Source organism: Typopeltis vanoorti, chromosome 5 (genome assembly GCF_054136105.1).
Source record: "Typopeltis vanoorti isolate ZY-2024b chromosome 5, IOZ_Tvanoo_1.0, whole genome shotgun sequence".
In the NCBI taxonomy this organism is placed as follows: Eukaryota; Metazoa; Arthropoda; class Arachnida; order Uropygi; family Thelyphonidae; genus Typopeltis; species Typopeltis vanoorti.
In genome coordinates this window covers 92,773,168-92,794,808 of record NC_143553.1, presented here as the reverse complement: position 1 = coordinate 92,794,808, position 21,641 = coordinate 92,773,168, and the positions used below count along the sequence as shown (strand labels likewise).

General features: G+C 34.6%; 1 protein-coding gene across 1 annotated transcript in view; it reads right to left on the bottom strand.

Moving 5' to 3' along the window:
- The window catches only part of LOC150106653 (transmembrane protein 184C), a 200,380-nt gene that overhangs the window by 137,406 nt on the left and 41,333 nt on the right, over positions 1 to 21,641 (bottom strand). Inside the window, exon 3 of the mRNA XM_090393251.1 lies at positions 19,461 to 19,497. Coding sequence (XP_090249377.1) covers positions 19,461 to 19,497 — 37 coding nt within the window. The remainder of the gene's footprint in view (positions 1 to 19,460; positions 19,498 to 21,641) is intronic.

Sequence of the window (21,641 nt, the reverse complement as noted above, 5' to 3'; positions counted from 1 at the left end):
TGACATGTGGATTATAGATGAGTCATTCAAATCCTCGGAACCTTTAAGCCATCATTATTGTTGAGATGTGCTTGACTGATAAGCAGTTCACAGGCTTACATGAATTTACATTTGTACAATGTTTTGGTCTGAAGTAAGAACTGGCTGCCTTTCCAATCAATCTGATGGCATGTGTGAATTGTCAGAAAGGGCTGCATTTCCATAATGAAGATACTTTATGTGTTGTTTGTGTTCATCTTTTTATTCTGGGATTATAAAACCTGTTTCCCATTTAAAGGATAGGTTACAGATGCAGCAGATTTCATATGCGCTTGATGGGGGAAAAAAAATCATCTGTAGAGGAGCTAAGTATACTTTTATTTTCATTGGTGGTTTAAACATGGCCAATGCTGTATTTTTGCAGTGTATTGTCTATTCTTTCAGATATTTCCATATATAAACGGAATGGCTGCAATTTCATCCCAAGTATCTTGAGACATCCTCAGTACAGTAATTCAAACAATACTAGCAATAACACACAGTTAGGGCACATGATTACAATGGAATCTCAATACGTGTGCAGTAACGTGTTATAGAAGTAAATTAAAATATAACTGAAAAAAAAAAAATAATAATAATAATATACATAAAGAGACTATTTTACACAATTTTGTATGACAATTTCCCATACTTTAGGAATAGTAAGAACGTCATTTAAATTTGGTCTGTGTAGTAGGCCATTTTCTTTATATAAACGTTCGTGCTTATATAAAGATCTATGTAAAAGTTTCGACTTTCCCCAATGGATCCTATGGTTTGGGTTTTCAATTCCTTGTTGAGAGAGACCAGATTTCTGCGGTTTGAAAAGACGAATGTGGTCTTGATGTTCCGAGATGCGTTTCTGAACAGATCTGTCTGTCCAAAGTAAGACAAATTACATCCAGTTACTCCACTTGGAAAGGTAAAATTTACAAGCAAGAAGAAGGAACAGCAATGGGGTCTTCTTTATCACCAAACTTAGCAAACCTGTTTCTAGAACACCTGGAAGAAAAAATTTTCACTTTTGAACCCAAATCAAAAATTTGGCTATGATATATCGACGATAAATAAACTTCTTGAGAGAGACCAGATTTCTGCGGTTTGAAAAGACGAATGTGGTCTTGATGTTCCGAGATGCGTTTCTGAACAGATCTATCTGTCTGTCCAAAGTAAGACAAATTACATCCAGTTACTTCACTTGGAAAGGTAAAATTTACAAGCAAGAAGAGGGAACAGCAATGGGGGTCTTCTTTATCACCAAACTTAGCAAACCTGTTTCTAGAACACCTGGAAGAAAAAATTTTCACTTTTGAACCCAAATCAAAAATTTGGCTATGATATATCGACGATAAATAAACCATCTTCACCCTCACATCAACATTACGCTAGAAAAAGAATCTCCACAGGGTATCTCCTTTCTGGATTTACAAATTCAAAGAAAAGAAGACGGTTCTATCGTGTCTGTCTATCACAAGCCTATGTTTTCAAGTCGCTACATTCCCAATTCTTCCGCTCATCACCCATCTCAGAAATTTGGCATCATTAAATCACTAGTTACCAGAGCACACAAATTCTGCTCCTCTGAAGAATCGCTAAACCAAGAACTAGAAATAATCAAAAATACAGCCACACTTAATGGATATAATCTTAAAACAACTCAAAAAATCATCAGTCACTTCCCCACACATCAACCTAGACAAGAAGAAGCCCATAGGATTCCCATACCTTATGTCAAAGGCATCTCCAAACATATTTCAAAAATTATGAAGAAATACAATTTTGCCACTACTTACAAACCCATCAACCAGATCTATAACTTGTTACTTTCTCCTAAGGACAAACTCTCATCTCTTATGGTACTTGGCGTTTATGAGATCCCATGTGCCTGTAATTTGTTTTACTTTGAACAGACAGGTAGATCTGTTCAGAAAAGCATCTCGGAACATCAAGATCACATTCGTCTTTTCAAACCACAGAAATCTGGTCTCTCTCAACAAGGGAATTGAAAACCCAAACCATAGGATCCATTGGAAAAAGTCTAAACTTTTACATAGATCTTTACATAAACGTTCATGTTTATATAAAGAAAGTGGCCTACTACACAGACCAAATTTAAACTGTAATGACATTCTTACTATTCTTCAAGTATGGGAAATTGTCATACAAAATTGTGTAAAATAGTCTCTTTATATATATTATTATTATTATTTTTTTTTTTCAGTTATATTTTAATTTACTTCTATAACACGTTACTGCACGCATATTGAGATTTCATTGTAATCATGCGCCCTTAACTGTATGTTATTGCTAGTATTGTTTGAATTACTGTACTGAGGATGTCCCAAGATACTTGGGATAAAATATTTACGTATTAAAACTTATCACTGTGGTTAGCACGTGTGTTTTTTTAGTGACGAATTCACCACAGGTCTCATTGTATAAAAATGGTCTTACCGTAATCTTTTTTTTTTTTTTTTGTATTTTGTGAAGGATTTATTTTAATTGTGAAGGATTTTGTAACAATTTTAAATAAATGGTTTGCTTATTATATCAAATTTATTTTGATATAATAACTGTTAAGGCTATGTTTTTGAAGATGCTAATAACACTTCGACTGATATCGCCAGCTGAGTAAGGTGATGATATGAGTCTAGGTGTTATTAGCATTATATATGAGTTATAAAGGTTGAAGCATTCAATTTTATTTTAATATAATTAACATAAGTTCTCTATTATGGCAGTGTGTTTTCATAATTATTCATAACTGTTGATCACTCTGTAACCCTGAAAGGAAGTACAGGATACTATAAGAGCGTTTACAAGAAAAGTTGACATTACTAACTTCCTATTAACAATTTTCTACCAATACCACCAGTTATTTGGGGATATATGTGGAATTACAAGGCTCATGATTATAAAAAGCTTAGGAGACAGCTTGGAGCTGTAACATGGAATGAGGTGTTAAGCGAGAGGAGATAAATACTGCATGGGAACTGACCAAAAGATATTTAACAACATCAATGTGCAAATGTATTTTGAAGATCAAAATAATGAATAAAGTAGGTGTCAAATGAATGAAAAAAGGGATTTAAGCATGAAATTTGAAAGAAGAGGATAACTGCAGAGGCAGGCTGAATACAGATAGAAATCATTTGCATAAGGAGTATAGAGAGCAGGTCAGGAAAGTGATTCAGTTGGTAAGAACAGCAAAATTACAGTATGAGTAGAAATAAGCAATTCAGGCAAGGAAAAATTCTAGAGAGTTTTTCAGATGTAGCAAGTAGAAGGAAGAATGATTATGGTAAGATGATGTTAATGCATGAAAATGGTAGAATGGTAACTGCTGCAGAAGACATCGTTGAGATATTCAGTGAACAATTCATAAGAGTGTTTCATCCCCATCAGGGTTAACTCATGAAAAACTCATGTGTAGAGGACATATGAGAGGATGGCTTAACTGTAAGTGAGCAGGAGGTATATGAGGAAATAAACAAGCCTGATGTCAATAAGGTGATATATTTGATGACATATCACCGCAGGTCTTAAGGGAATTGGAAGTAGCATTGGCATGCTTGTTTAATAAGTTTTACAACAGCACAGGTTCCAGAAGAGTGAGAAGAAGTAAAACTGTTCCACTGCATAAAGGTGGTGATAAGGCTGTGGCTACATATTATAGGACAGTCTGTTTGGAGTTGTGGTTAAGGTAATGGAGAGACTGGTGAAAACTAGGATATAGAAATGGGTTGTTAACAGCAATATTCTCTGTTGTTGTTAGCATGGGCTTGTTAAAGGGAGATTTTACTTACTTACGTACTATAACAAGGCGACAAACGTCTTGGACAAGAGAGAGATGCATATAAAGAGGTATACTTAAATTTTGCAAAAGTTTCTGATAGACTGCCACACAACAAGCTGTTACATAAACTAAAATAGATGAGATTGGATAAAAGACTAGTAAGTTGGATCAGTGACTGGATGTCAGCTAGTTATCAGAAAGTTGTATATGCGAGTCCAGTATGACAAAAGAGGAAAGTCGCTAGTGGTGTGCTGCAGTGGTCTATGTTGTTTCCATTATTGTTCAATTTGTATATTAATGATATTGCAATGGGTTTAACTGGTGATATGCAACTGTTTGCAGATGATGCAAAATTGGGGAGATAAATGCAGAGTCAAGCAAATGTTATGGCCAAACAGAAGGACTTGAAGAGATTGTATGAATGAGTAGCAAGTGGAAATGTCAGTTCAGTGTTGCAAAGTGTAAGGTTTTGAAATTCGGTAAGCAACAATGGGATGCAAAGTATGTAGCTAGTGGGGAAACTTTAAAGAAGGTAGAGAAGATGAGAGATCTGAGAGTGGGGTAGACAAGGACCTGAAATTCAGGGCCACATTGCACAAGGTCTCACATCAGACAATTTCAAAAAAGCAGAGGACTTTGATGCGTAGAAATAAAGAGGTTATGATTCCAATGTATAGCTTTGATCAGGCCTCATATGGATTATTCTGCACAGATTTGGTCACCAGGTTTTCATGGTGACAAGGATGTGTTAGAAAGAGTTCAGAGAAGATTTAAAAAGGTGGTCAGTGGTCGTTGGAATGTGGAGTATAAAGGCAGAATAAAAGAATGTAAACTGCAAACTTCGTGAATAGGAGGAGGGGATATGATTGAGACATAAGTTAGTCAGGGGTTGTTATCAGGTTCACATGGAAGAAATTTTTCATAGAACGGGAGAGAGGATAAAACAAGATGAGCAGGGTGAGGAGTGATTCTTTTCATGGAAAGGGGAATGTATTTCCCTGAATGTGTTGTCAATGTGGACACATGGAATCACTTTAAGGCATGGTTGGATTAGCTTTGTGTGTGTGTGTGTGTGTGTGTGTGTGTGTGTGTGTGTGTGTGTGTGTGTGTGTGTGTGTGTGTGTGTGTGTGTACCTCCCATGATGGGTCTCTGACTTCATGGTCAGATGTTAATAATAATATTTATCAGAACTCCAATATTCTCACATCTTATTTTCAGTCTTCTAAAGCATTTCTTACTGCACCAATCTACCAAGATCTTGGTATTCCTCTTAGTCTTTTTTTTCCTGCCATAGTAGTGTCAAAAACCAGTTTTGCTAACCTTTCATCTTCTGTTCTCTTCCATAAGTAACTCTACAACTTGAAATTAGCTCTGAATACTAACATTACCAAGTTTCTTCCTAATATCTTCATTTTTATATAATTCTGCCAGTCATGTCATATAGTCAATCTCTTAGTATTTCTTAAAAGGTAGGTTCTCTACATTACTTAAAATGGTATGCAGAGGTAGGAATCATTCTAGTTTTCTGACCTATAAATGACTCCAGTCAGATATAGGGAACAGCAATAGCATTACTGTACTAGGTATGTTGAGAAGGTTATGGAATGGAAGGAGGAATAAATATTTTGTTAATTATGTTACAATTATAGCCATTAGATAACATGATTTGATGGAAAAGGTAAGGTTTAGTTGTGAGAAATAACTGGTTTGGAATCGATATTAGTGGCTCTGCTGAGCAATTTTATAAGTGCTTTGGCTTTATGATGATCTGCTCACATTATGGTTTCAGCAATATGATGCTCCCATGAATCAACCAATGCACAGTTTGTGAAATGTTTCTCTATTACATCACTGTTTGCTGTGAATTATAAATAACTATCATTTTATTTTATTGTTGTTAATAATGGCAGATCTAACAATTCTTCTCTATTGATGCTCTTCTTCCCTTACATCAGTGACCTTCTCTCTCTCTCTCTCTCTCTCTCTCTCTCTGACTTCAAAATCCTAATCACAGTTTTGCCAACTGAGTCATTCCTCTTTCTCACAAGAGAAACCCTGTAATACTCAAATGATAGAAGATTCAAGATCTTCCATAAACAATGACTTAAACACTAATCTCCTCAGATTCTTAATGCCAAAAAGAAAAAAAAACTCAAGCCTGCTTTATTACCCACTTCATCCCCTTTCTTACTTTTGATAATGTTCCAATTTCCTTTCAAGACCAGCTTTCTCTTCTTTGGCTGACTGTAATATCTAGTTTATCCTGTCACAAACATATTACATACACAACCTCCTCAACCTCTAAAAAAACTTCGTGTTCTTTTCCATTCAAAACATTATTTCTCTTCCTCTCAACTCCTAACACTTTATTAGCCTCAGATCTGACCACCCTTGGAATACTTTCCCATATTTGGGGTGGTGCACTCAATATACAGACGAAGGCAATCCACTTAATAGGTGTCTCTTTCCCTGCACTGTACCTTTTCTATAGGTGCTTTCATCTAATCAAGTAAGAACAAGAGCAGCCACTGGCCAAAACTCATACAATGTCCAACTCCAAATATATTGAATAAACTTATCATCTTCCTTCATTCCATCAACCTTTATTCTTTGGAACAATCTTCCGCAAACTGTTTTGGTCACTGAGTACAACCTCCAACTCTTTAAGAAACATATCAATAGACTACTTCTTTCTCCTTAATCACTTACCCACACATGGAACCATAGTGTTATAGATCCTGCAACCTTTCATGTGTGGGGGTTATCATCAAATAAATAAAATAATAATAATAATAAAAATTAAAGGAGTAAGAGTATTGTTACTTCCAGAGAAAGACTTACAAAACTTATATTAGATTTTAAGAATAAAAACATTAAATTTAGTTACAATGGTTTGTCGAACACCGAGACTGACTGCAGATTAAACTTACTTCACACTACCACTGTTTCAGTTGTTAAAAGCAAAGATGAAGTGAAAAATTCTACTCTAGTTAATAGTATAGTTATCTGTAAATATGATAATCTTATTGCCAAAAGTGGAAACACTTTTAATGGTGTAGATTGATGACCAAATTTGTATTCCGTTAGTGTATTCCATTAAGACAAGCTATTCAGAACTTCATGTTTGTGAAAACTATTCTAAATTTTTCATTTGCATAAATGACATTAAACCATTACAGGCATCAACAAGTAAAAAAAAAAGGCAGTGATTCTCTATAAAATGGCAGTCTGAACTTAGCACATCATGTGGCCAGGTATGGCTGTATCCAGTGTTCCACAAATACAACTTAAATCTACTAGCCATAAAAAATTTTACTCACCAAAAGTATCAGTTTGCTTTATATAAATGTTGTATATGATATTTAAAAAACAACAACTAAATATTATGATGGCATTTACCAGTTGTGAATGTAATCTAACATACTTTGGGCAGACAGGCTATTCTCTGGGAAAAAAAATTAATGAATATCAATATTATATTGAATACATGAATACAGTGGGATGAAGCTCATTTTCTCCATAGAAGCAGGTTTATGAACGGCTTTTCAAAGAAAGTTGTGAAGCTCTTTTACATCACCCAAATCTGAATTGTAAAGATTGTCTCTCTCTCTCTCTCTCCCCCCCCACCAAAAGTTTGGAAGATTCTTATCTTATGCAACCACCAAAAATAATATTAATAAATAATATTATTAAAAACTAAATTCTAGCATGTGGCAACAGTTTTTAATTGGCAAACCACTGACTGCTGTATGTACCTTGTATTCCTGTTTCTTTGATTTGTTTGTTTCTATGAACTGATGATGTACTGTTACTTTCAGTATTTTCATTTCATTAAAGTTAATTACTGTGGTTATCATGTAATTTATTGTTTAAAGTAAACATTCTTTATTTCTTACTACACATTACACATAATTGTAAACAAAAATCCTTTCTTTTAGTTACATGGATTTAAAATGTATACTGCACCACAGTTCATTTACATAAGGGTTTCATATAGCCTCTAGCAAGTCTTTTCTTGGTTGCAAAATACTCATCAACTGATTTATCTGGAACAAAATCCTGCAGAAAAGTGCTATTCGTATATATAATTAATAAGTCCTTCAGAGTGGAGGGATTCAATGATTATCATAACTTCCCTTTTATTAGATTCATTTGAATAAAACCACATTTAGAACAATGACATACTTGCTGGTATAATGGCCACAATTTAAAACAGTTTTTAGAGAAATGAAAACCTGTCCTTATTACTCATTGTAATAAAGACAGGTTTCTTTCAAAAAGATCTTGTATGCTTAAATGCTTCCTGAAAATTTTGTACTAATATCACTCTTTCACCAAATTTATCAAAACTGTTTCTTCACTATCATAAAAATATTTTCTGAAATGTTTAAAGAAGAAATCTTGATTTCTTCTTTAAACATTTCAGATACCATACCATACTGAGATGGAAGTGCATGGAGTCAACTGCTACACACAATGGACAACTCACCACACTCACTGAACATTATTGTAGGGTGAAACGAAGGGTAATATGTAAAACCTGCCATTCATAGGCCAACACATTGAATGCGGAGTTCTGGGCATTGACTGAACCACAAATCTGCACAAAAATATTCAGAACTGAGACTCACAACATGGGTTTCCACAGTAAGATCACAATATGCAAGATCACATTACTGAAACCAACATGAAGCATCATCTTCAGTGGTACAAAGAGTGTGTGTATAGTGGGACTTAGAAGCTCGGAATGTGTTATGGAGTGACAAATCATGCTATACCCTCTACCAAGCAGACGAATAGGTATGGATATGGCAGATGTCTGGGGAATGTCTCTCACCAGAGTGCCTAACCCTAACTATAAAAGTCAGAAGTGGAGGTGTGATGGTATGGGCCTGCTTTCCCGGTTTGGTCATGGACCTCTTTGTAGTGCCACAAACATTGTACTCCAAGAGGTTTCTGAGTTCATTCTGGACACTGCATTCATGCAGTGCTTCCCACTTTGTGGTGTTTCTATGGAAATAAACATTGTCACTTTCAGACAATGCACCATTTCATAAGGCTGCTACTGTAACTGCATAGTTTGTGGACATGAATGCCACCACACACATATATGTATGCATACATGTATGCACATATGTATTTTTTTACTGCAGTTTCAATGTCAGAAACATGGGAACATCCTTAATAAAATTTAACAGAGCAAGATGCAAATTATGTGCAAATCCAATGTGTTTATATAAGATCTGGCATGTAGCTCTTCAATTTTGGAACTAGTCCACTGTTTTTACCCAGCATGTTTCCTGTTTATATGTTCCAAAGCCTACTAACCAACTACTAGTCCATGAAATTAACTATTCATTTCACTGTCTGATATATCAAAGTACCCTTGTAGTAGTAGTAGTAGTTAACTTTTGGATAGGAATCAGGATACAAATACCCCTGTTGGTTTTGATTTTTATCTTTGTATCTCATATAAAGAACAAGTTCCTCCACATTTGAAATATCTGGAGAAGAATCTTAAAGAAGACTCTTCTGGGGATCTTTAACAATAACTTTCTTTTTTTTTTTATGTGGGTCTCTCCAACAAAAAGTTTATTTGTAAACCTATAGTACATTAGTACTGTGATAGAGTTAAGGATTTTTTTTTTTTTAGAGTTATGGACTTTTTTTTTCTTTTCTTTTTATTAATTTTTTTTTTTTTTTTATTCTTTACCTGGTTTGGAAACTCCTGCTATAAAGATCAAACATGGAACATTTCAAACTGCTTCAGGCCAATAAATGAAGGGCTGGTTTCACAGCTCTTCATTTATGGATGATGAAATTTATCTCCCACCAAAAGACAATAACAAGCATCCATGCCCATGACAGAATTTGAATCCACAGTGCCTGCTGGTTAGAGAACAAATTTTTCAAAGGCTTTGGTAGACTGCCACACGATAATCTGCAGCTAAACTGAAACAGATGGATTTAGATAACAGACTAGTAAGTTAGATAGCTGATTGGCTGTCAAGTAGGTATCAACAAGTCTCCACTAAAGATCTTTCCCAAAGGAGGAAGATCTCTAGTGGAGTACCAGAGGAATCTGTTTAAGTCTGTTTGGTAGACTTGTGACACACTCCACTCACACACTCTTACTTCAACGGTTGCTGCAAGAAAACTGCTGCACCACCTGACTTGAAAGTCGCACCTGCAATTACAACACACTCTAGTGGCCAAAACCATAAACATGTTTATTATTTTTATTCAAAGGGCTGTCCCTTAAAAAATCAATCTCATTATTTAGCAGGCATGCTGTATATTCAAAAGATATAGAGCATTGGCTCAAACCTTAAGTCATCCAAAAATGGCAGCATAAATATATAGTATAAAATTTAAAAATTATTAAAAAACATTAAAACTTAAAATAAAAATTATAAAAAAGAAATAAAAATAAAAATTATTAAAAAAAATTAAAACTTAAAATAAAAATTATAAAAAAGAAATAAAAATTATTAAAAAAAATTAAAACTTAAAATAAAAATTATAAAAAAGAAATAAAAATAAAAATTATAAAAAAGAAATAAAAATAAAAATTATAAAAAAATAAAAACTTAATAACTAAAAAATTTTAATATATTAAGAAAAATTATGGATACAACTACCGTGTTAGAGTAAAACTTTAGTTCAACATAAACCAAAATATATACACTCGATGTTTTGACCTTCACATTAAAGTCATCTTCTAGAGTATAAGTATATACAGGACCAGCACAGTATTTTTCCTGTGTGTGCGATTAATGTTCGGTGCCTTTCCAAAAAAGTTTTTTTTTGAATAAAGTGTGAATAAAATGAACAGGAAATGAAAAACAAATGAAAACCGCTTTACAGTATAATGTTACCTATGAATTAGTCCTGCTTATACAAATTTTTTCAAGTTATATAAATTTTCAAAATAATATAAAATAGTAATATAAAGTTAAGAGATTTATTCAAATATTCTTTACATTAATTTTGCTAAAAGGGACTCGTCTGGCTTTCATTTTAGCAAAATCCTGTCGCAGTACATCAATGCTGATAGACTGAGCAATATTATTTTCTATTCAAATTAGAGCCAAACCATTTAGTTTTTTTTTGAAAAATTCAAAAAACCCAGGAATTTCACTTCACCCCATATTTCTACAAATCCTTTTTTAACCTAGTTACATAGGTACATTTCTTCTAAAGCAAGTGTCCTACCTTTATGTCTTTTATACAAAACAATATTTCTTTTATACCAACAATTGTTCAATATAACTTGTTGGAAATGTTACAGAATACTAGCCTACTTAGTTCTCTCAGGAAGATTCAACGAAAATAGATAAGAGAATTTACAAGAATGTTTTGCATTGGACTCGAGAGTTCGCCGATTATTTTGTGTCACTGATGCCGCCCTAACAGCCGGCTAATATAACAGGCTCGAATGTTGAGAAGAATGAGTTATCAATAGTAAGCTGACCTTTAGGGCCAGACCACATGCATCCGATCTGATTAAAATTAGGATACGGCCCTTACACAGAACTCAACAATTAATCATAAGTTGATTTATGATACATCAAAAAATTCAGAAGAACTATTTTAGGTATATTTTTGTAAATTTTAATCAAAAATTATAGATATAATCAGGACCAGGATACAATTTCAGAATTTATTTGTTCATTTCCGGGAAGATCTGAAGGGGCTAGAACGGAAGATGACGTACATTCATAATTATATGTACCATTCTGTATCATTTGTTGTTCATTTAAACTCTTATCTCATATTTTTTGACATCTTTTAGGCACCTTTTCTTCTGCAGCGCTTGTGTATATTGCACACGCCACCAGCCGGGCATGTGTGTGTATATACAAAGAAACAAGCTGCACTACAATCTACATGGCATGCTAAAGTTACTGATCAACCATTAAAACTATTTACATGACATCTGACATAAAAAAAAAAAAAAAACTCATTACATCAAGGCTAGAGTCCTGTTATTGTTATTATCTATTAGGTTACAAAGTTATTTAAGCTAAAGAGTAACATGTTCATGTATAAAATAATAGATAAATAAATAAACAGAAAATAAAATTATTTATATAAGTATACATATGGTGAAGGTAACACAGAGGATTGCTGCTATTATGAGAAGGACACTGACCTGCAGAGATAAGAGGGTTATCATTCCGTTGTATAAGTCTCTGATCAGACCACACTTGGACTATTGTTCTCAGATTTGGTCCCCAGGATTTGAAGGGGATAAATTAACTGTGGAAAGGATACAAAGACAGATGACAAAGATGGTTTCAGGACTGTACAAGGATAGTTATGAGGATCGGCTGAGAGAATGTGGACTGCAGAGTTTGGTGGACAGAAGAAGGAGAGGTGATATGATTGAGACTTTTAAACTGTTGAGAGGTGGTTACAGGGTTGACACTGGGGAGTTCTTTCGCTTGGTTGATCAGCGGGAAGGAGTGATGACAAGAGGCCATCCCTGGAAGTTACGAAAGGAAACTGTGAGCAAGAGGGTAAGGAGTGGTTTCTTTGTGTGGAGGGTGGTTGAGCCGTGGAATGCATTGCCTGATGGAGTGGTGGGAGTGAGAACGGTCAGTGAGTTTAAAGAGTGGTATGATAAACTTTGTGTTTCTCAGGGGGGACCTCCCCTTGATGAGTCTTGACAGACTTTATGTCTTAGGAAGGACCTCCCTCGATGAGTCTTTTGACTCCTTGGAGGCCTGAATAATAATAATAATAATATAAATTACAACTGGTATGGATAGTGGCAAATAAAAAATGAAAAATTGTTTCAAGTCCTAAAGTCAGGGCTTGCTGGAAACCAAGTGGGCTGAATGTGTGCCATCCAAATTCTTGGGATTTTTAAGCCCCCATTATTATTAAGATCATCATCAAATTCCTGCCATGTACCCTCAAGGGGTGTACACGATATGATAGTACTACATGAAAAATTTACATCATTACTATCTACAATTTTCCTCTAAATCAGTCTGTTACTTGTCAAGACTCCAACATTATAAGATCTTACATTTCTATCGTCTAAGGCACTTTGTACCTATCAATCCACCTATGTCATGGTCTACCTCTGGGTCGTTTTCCTGCCAACCTGGCAGAGAACACTTGCTTTGCTAATCTTTCCTCACCCATTCTGTTTAAGTGACCATACCTACTGAGACTAGCTCTGCTGACGCATTCCTGTATGCTGACAATGTCAAGTTCTTTCCTAATATTCTCGTTTTTAATATGATATTGCCATTGATGCCATCTGTTCATGCTTCTAATCTTTCTCATGACTCTTATCTGCAGTCTCTAGTCTTTGGTAAAGTGTTTTACTTCTGACACAGCTCTCAGATCCATAAGTTAAAAATGGTTTGAACATCGTCTTGTATACAGCTAATTTAGTGTTCTGACTAATTTCTCTCTTATTCCATATGAATTTATTCAATTGACTTCCTACCATACCAGCTTTGTTGATTCTGTTGTCTATTTCCATATTTAAATTGCCATCTTCAATAAAAATCGTGCCTAAGTAGCTGAAATGTTTTACTTGTTCCACAGGTTCTCCATTCACAACACAGTTAACATTTTCAATGATTCTGCCTATTTTCATTGTCTTTGTCTTTTTATTGCTGACCTTCATACCATATCTATTACACAGTTATTCATTTTAGTCAGAGAATCTTGCAGACTTGTAGCGGATTTATTTAGAAGTATAACATCGTCTGCATAAAGCAAAGCGCCGACATTAACATCTCCAATTTTGATATCATGTTTAATACCACTTTCCTTCATAATGTGATCCGTATAGATAATGAGTAACAGAGGGGATAATGTACATCGTTGTGTCACACCAGAATTAACATTAAACCATCTTCCTGTACTTCCTTCAATTCTAACAGCCGACTTGCAACTGAAATAAAGACTAAGTATTGTTTGATATAATGCCTAACTGACACAATATAACTGTAGCGTATTGAATAGCTTCTCTCTTGGCACCTTGTCATATGCCTTTTCCAAATCGACAAAACTTAAATATAGATCTTTGTTATATTCTCATTCTTTCTCAACTATTTGCCATAAAGTGAAGATCTGATCCTGACAGCCTCTATTTGACCTGAATCCAGCTTGTTCTTCATCAAGCTTTTCTTCCAGAATTCTTTTCAATCGTTTATCGAGTATACTGGCATAAATCTTGCCAGGAATACTCAGTAGGGAAACACCACTGTAATTCTCACATTCTGTTTTATTTCCCTTTTTATATATGGGTACTATGAGAGCTCTACTCCAATCATCAGGAATTCCCCTCTCTGTCCACGCCCTCTGAACTATTCAGTGCAGCAACTGTAAGACTTCTATACCACCATACTTCAGCATTTCTGGTTGAATAACATCTATTCCTGCTGCCTTTCTACATTTCAAGCCTTTGATGGCTTTTTCTACTTCAAGTATGGATACGTATTCCTGACTGTATGCCTGTTGAATATTTTTTACCAATGTGCTATCAATTTTTCGAAGTAGTTACTCAATACTTAAAGGATATCTTTTTCTCCCGTTTTCATGTCACCTTTATCATCTCTAACTCCTTTTAAAACTCTTTCCTCCATTTCTAAGCTTCTTCAACAACCTCCAGAATATTTTGCCACCTTCCTGATATTTATTTTCTATATTCTTGCCAAAGTCCTCCCATGACTTTTGTTTAGCTAGTTTAACACACTGTTTAGCTTTCTTACATTTGTCTTTGTATTCTCTAAGAGCACAAACTGACTTATTTGCCAGGAACTTTTGATATGCTTTCTTCTTTTCCTTCACTGCCTCTTTAACTTCCTGTGTCCAAAATGGAGTTCGGATTTTTCTATCTTTGCAGACAACCTTACCAAATGCCTCTCTGGCTGAATCAATCAGGGTTTTCTTCAAGGCTTGCCAGTGAATCTCCAAGATTTGGTTTCTGTTCTGAAACTCTTTCATTTTTTTTTTCAATAATCTTTGTGTATTTTAGTCTACAGTTCACATCTGAGAGCTGCTCAACTTTTATTCACTTTAAAACTTTCTTACATGTTATTCTTTTCAATATGAAATTAATATGAAATTAAATTTTATCCTGCTCAAGACTAAATAGTGATCACTTCCAATTTCAAATCCTCTGTACACTCTAGTGTCCTGCACCAGGGAGAAAACATCACTATCAACAATAACATAGTCAATGAGACTTTTCTTATTCCTTGCCTCTTCTCTCCATGTGAATTGTGCACATTTTTATGTTGGAACATGGTGTTAGTAATAACTAGTCCATGTCCTGAGCAGAAATCCAACAGGTATTTGCCATTATTATTAGCTATGCTCTTTTCTCCAAATTTTCCCAAAATATTTTTGTATATCTGACAATCATTTCCTACTCTGCTATTTAGATCCCCAATAAGGACCAACTTTTCCTTTTTCATTGTGTCAGTTGCTTTCTCTAAAGCATGAAAAAATTCCTGAACTTCTACCTTAGTAGAACCTTATGTGGGACCATAGGCACAAATAAGTCTCATTGTCCAATTCCCCATTCTGACATTGCCCACTACTTGATGGCAGGCAGTCTCTACTTGAGACTGCCTGCCACTCAAGAAGATGAGCCTCGTATTTTGTGTTGAATACTATGGCTACTCCTTCTTTTCCTTGATTATCATTGCCTGAATATAACATTTTGTATTTACTGCTCAGAAATATCTCACCAGTTTTTGTTTTTTTTGTTTCAGTCACTCCTATTATGTCGATCTGGTACTTATCTAATTCCTCAGCTAGCTGCATTTCTTTGCCATTCAGGCTTCTTATGTTAATAGTACCGATCTTTAACTCTGGTGATATTAAGTTGGGGTGTTATTTCAGATTTGTTCCAGTAGCTGGCTTTTCCCTGTTCGTCCTGATTCCCTGGGGAAAACAACGGGGGCCTTGTTTAACCGGGCAACACCCCAGCCAGCATGAAATTTTTTCATGTTGTACCATCATTTTGTATATTGGTTTAAGCCAATAAGAATACAATTTGGTCAGCTAAATCCCAAATTGCCAGCCCATCCTTGTTCGTTCAGTATCCTGGTAGAAACCCAACAGGATGCACCACGAGAAGGTGAGGATTGGACATTAGGTCATAAGCCCTGGTCGGTTCTCTGCATTCCTTTAAAGGCTATGTAGAGCTCTCCTCTTAGTTATACAGCTTTGACCCTTAAGCACCCCTATTATTAAGATTAGGGTGGTTAATCAAAATTTCACAGGCTTCTTTAAATTTCTGTTCATACCAAGCTTCTGTATGATGCAAAGAACAAGTACTTTTCCAATCAATTCGATGAAGGTTGTTAAGAGCGTGATCTGAGAGTCTGGATACACCAAAATTATTATATTTAATGTGCCGTTTGTGTTCTTTTATGGATAGGGATTGTACGTCCAGTTTCCCCAATATAAGGTAAGTTATAGGTGCAATAAACTTGAAGGGTGTGCCAATGGAGGGGGGATGATCGTTAGCGGTGTTGAACATGTTTTTTTAATTTTAAAAGTGGTTTAAAAGTGGCATTAAGATTATAATGAAGGATTTTATTGATTTTTTCTGATGATCCTTTAATGCATAGGAGTTATTTTACTGTAATCTATATTACTTTTTAAAGTTTTATGAAGAGTATTATTAATAGTATTTTTGCTATATCTGTTATTTATAAATGTATTGCTAATAATTTTTAATTCTTGTTTAAGAGCTCGTTCATTAGAGCAAATTGTTATAGCTCTTTTTTTGAGGGTGTTGATGACTCCAAATTTCTGCGAAGGGTGGTGATATGAGTTAGCATGTATATATTGGCTGGTGTGTGTGTGTAGGCTTACAGTAAACAGTGAAGGATAGACTGCCTGAAGGAAGACGTGTGACTAGTGTATCCAGGAACGGGAGTGAGTTCTGATTTTCAATTTCAATATTAAATTGAACACACTCGTGTTTTGTTCAGGTGGCTAAAAAATGTGTTTAACGTTTGGCTGATGTGTGGCGCCAGATAATGAAAGCATCGTGAACATATCTAAGCTAAACTATAGGTTTTAGAGTAAAGGAATCAAGAGCACTTTGCTCAAAAGCTTCCATATAAAAATTAGCAATGGGGGGGAAGCGAGCCCATGGCCATACCTTCTTTTTGTAGGTAAAATTTATTTTGCCACATGAAGTAACCGGAACATAATACGTGGACAAAGATCAGTAATATCTGGCGGAAATTTGTTCTGTAGAAAAAGAGAATTGTGTCACTGATTGGGACATTTGTGAAAAGGGCAGAAACATCATAACTGACTAATAAATCATCTTTGCCTACTGTTATGTTTTTAATTTTGTTTATGAAGTGTTGTGTGTGTTCTTTATATACGAGGAGGAATGATCTACCAACTCCTTGAGTGTTGACACTAATTTCTTGGCTAGGTGATAATTAGGGCTGTCTATTCCCTCAACTATTGGCCGAAGCAGAATGTATGTTTGTGTACGTACCTTGGGAACACCATATATTCTGGGAGAACAGCCATAATGGGGTATTAATTTTTTAACAGTGTCTGATGGCCAAGAGGTGACAGACCTAAGTAATTTCACAGTTTTTTTCTTTATCCTGTTGGTCGGATTATAGTTCACAAGCTGATAGGTGCTGTTATCGGAGACTAATTGATTCATCTGATGAATATAAGTTGATCTGTCAAGGATGACCGTGGCATTACCTTTGTCCGATTTTGTTATAATTATATCTTGATTAGCTTTTAATGATTCGATTGCTGCTAGTTCTGTTTTTGTCAAATTGGTACATATGGTTTTCTTTTTATTCAAACCATTGCTGGTTTCTAAATGAATTTTATCAGCTATATTATTTGGAAGCAATTTAATGCCTCTTTCTATGTAGTATATAACATCCAGTTTATTAACAGTTCTAGGTGCTACTGCAAAGTTTAGGCCTTTATCAAGTAATGCAAGGTTGACCGTTATTTAAGGTGTGGCTAGATAGGTTGATCACATAAACATTGCTTGCATGTGGTTGGTTGCTCCTGGTCTCACTTGTTTGTTGTTCACTGTTAAGAGTTGTTTGTCGGGGAAGTGAGATCCTGATTGGTTAGATTTGTATGATTGACATTCAAATTTTGGCGTTGTTTTAAAGGAAATTTGGCCCTAAGTTTCTCTTTATTACTTTCCATAATATATATAGTGGAATTATCAGCGATTCTTTCAAGCACATTTAAAATATCCGAAAAAATATTAAACAGGCTCATACTTCAAAATGTTAAAAAGGAGTCAAATGTATGTGGCTATGTATTACACATTTTTTACTAACATATATGTAACTTATTCAAATATACTGTATTTGAATACTGAATATTTATAGCTCAAGAACTTTTTTTTTTTTTTTTTTGCGTAACATAAAATGCACTCAATAGAACCATACGTATACTGATTATAGCAAACTCTCACTATAGCAAACGATAGTGAGATTATAGTAAACTCACTATAGCAAATTGATGGGGACCACAGGAAGATTTTATTATAGGATAGTGTACTCTAATGAATTTCTTTTAGAATAGCATTATATCTATAGGGCTTTGAGTGAGACTTCCCAGGAGTTTATGATCAAGTTTGTTACAGCAAACAAATCAAATACCTGCAAAATAAATACTGTAAAACGTTTTTTCACTTGGTTACAAAGCAGATTAAACTTGACAAGATAAATTAATTTATTTCTAAAACAAATACCTACAATCCCAGATTTTCATATACAATTCATCTAATACACAGAACTCTCCTCTGCTGTTATCAAATGCACTTGAGACATCGATACATTCTGAACCTCTCATTCTACATATTCATGTTGATGTGATTTATTACTAGTGTTTGTCTCTTTAATTCCTCACTGTTATACCAACACAACATAATTAATTCATATCTCTTCTTACACTGTTCCACAACTCTAACACCGGTCTCAAATCTTTTGTTACTGAAATGACTTCCTTGCAGGTCATTTGTACAATTTATACCATCATCTCATCCACATTCTGGATGATCATTGAGGGAGTTACATTCTCTATTGTTCCTCAAGCAAACACTAACAGTGTCTTGCACAGCATGCATCAAAGAACTCTTATATTTTATACTCTTCATTCTCTTCTCAATTCCAACTCCACATCGTCCTCATTCTTCCAATCATTCCTCTGCCTCCCACCTGTCTTGACTGTTCCTCATGCTTCCACTTCCTTCTCGCTCTTATTCTTTTTTTCACTTTCATTCTTACCCTTTCCTTCACACATTGTCATCCTTCTCACACCTCCACCCCTCCCCTCAAACTTCTACTGACTTCAAATAGCTTTACCTCTCTAGCCTCTCCTTTCATCATCTTTGATTTATTTCTCAAATGCTCCAATTCTTTTCTTCCTTTCTATTATTTCTCTTTCAAATCATCAAATCCATTCATCATCAATCTTAGCTCTGCTGAATACTTATTCTCAGTTGCATTATCTACTGTCAAATCCATACTACTTGAAACTCTCAGCTGTAACTCCTTTACTCCTTTATACTTATTTACATTTCTTTTTAAAATGTACATTACTTAACTGATTTACATTTATATTATAGTAAATAAAGTTTAGTTAAAAACTTACAGCATTTAGAGCATATATAGGGACCATCCATAATATTCTGAAAATAAAAGCAAAAAGATTATATTAAAAAATTTAAGTGTTGCTATGAATCATTATAATTTATGAGTCATAATGGAAAGGTATCACTCTTCAATTATGATACAAATAATCTGTTATACCATACAGCAACAATAATTTAAAACAATACATCAGTTAGAGATACCTGCAGAATATCATATATAATTCTTGTTTGTGAATACTGCCTACAAAAAATTGCCAATCTATCATACATTTAAATACCATAGGTAGGATAAGGCAAAATAATTATCTAAAGATAATCACAAAACAACCATGCCTAACTGGGATTTGAACCCACAGCCTGCTGGTTGGAAAGAGTGTAGTATTACTGCATGCTATCTACTCTCGGCCAGCCAAGACTAGGAAAATAATAATTAAAAAAAATAAATAAACAAACATGTAGAAATATTTTAAATAATAAACATCAGAAATGCAATCCACCCCCCTTCTATGATCCTGAACAAAAAAATATTCATGATGCAGGAGTGTCTCGAAATGAAACCACTCATAAAAGCATAGGAGAAATGCAAATCCATTTAATGACTACACTACTAGTGTCACAATTTGTGAGATTAACACTTTATGGATTAACAATCCACCATAAACTGAAGGATGCCATAACAACAGGTTTTTTTTTGTTGTTGTTAAAACAATTAGCATCTCTTTGTGCTGATAACAGGCAACTGGTTGCAGATTAGTTATCATCAACAAAAAAGATCTTAATTTTCTTAAGTGTTTTTACATTATGGAAAATACCTAAGAATAGCGATCTGAACTTTCCCCACCTATGCAACGAGTTGTCCGGTACCGTACTACGTACTAGGGTCACTTGCATTAGCTCACACCAGTGTTCGCCGATACTTTATAGTTTACTATATTCGGCATGAAACTCTCTGATTCCAATCTTTGAGTTTCTCATTCGGTTTTGAAACAATGTGGATTTTATATCCCCTTAATTTTATTGTTTATATCGCGGAATTGAAGCTTATTAGCTCTTTATATTTAAGTATCTTAATTTTCTATATTACAACTGATTTTTATAAGTAATTTCATAAGTCATCATTCCCAGACAGAGCAGTCGCTAGATTAGATTGCACCCTGAGGCAAACAATTAAATATCGCCTCTGATGGATCATAAGACAAAAATATAAGAAAATCTCTGATTGCTATTTTGTTTTTATTACAAGAGAAACATTAATGCAAAACGATTACATAATATTAATTAAATGTTTGCTCTATGGGAATATCGCACAATAAAACTCTTTATAAGCTCTTCTAAATTTAAATTATAAGCTATGTCTGCCTCTATCGATATAGTTTATAGACCAACTAATCTTTCTTGGGTCATTGCTGTTCGCAAATAATTTTTAAGCAGTTTAAGCTTGGAAAAACTTCATTCCACACTTGCTACGCTAACAGGAATTGTTAGCGTAGCAACGGCACCTACCGCAACATGGCTGAATGAGCACCCTTATGAAGCCACACCATGAGGCAGGCCGCTTATATGCTACACTCTGTCGATGGTATTGTTCCTAGAATAGCAACTCTTCAATGTCAGGTAACAGCTCAACATAGGTGATGCTTAATGTGGAACAGCTTTAGTAGTAGAGCTTATCGCTAATGTAACTGGCACTATTGTCACTTTTCTTATGATAGTCCTATTCTTGCAAAAGTATGAAACCTACAACATATTACAGAAGTTAGATAATTACAAGAACCTTACTCGAGAACAGTGTTTCTCAACCTGTGGTCCTCGGACCACAGGTGGTCCGCAGGCAGACTTAAATTAATTAAATATATATATTTTTAGTTATCCAAACAAATTAAAATTGAATAAGTAAAATTATTGAAACCAAATGGAGATTTAAAAAAAAACAACAAACAGTGTCAGAATGTTCAAAGGCAGAAGCAATAAAACTATACTGTTGTTCTATACTTCACCCCCCCCCCTCTTTTATTACTCATCATTCTGGCACTACAATAATTTGTAGCAGCAGAATGTGAATAATAAGAGGGGTGAAGTGAACAACAATATAGTTTTATTACTTCTGCCTTCCCTTGCTATTTTGTCAGATTGAAGTGAACATGTGTTATCCACATTTCAATCAATTGCTTATTGTTTAT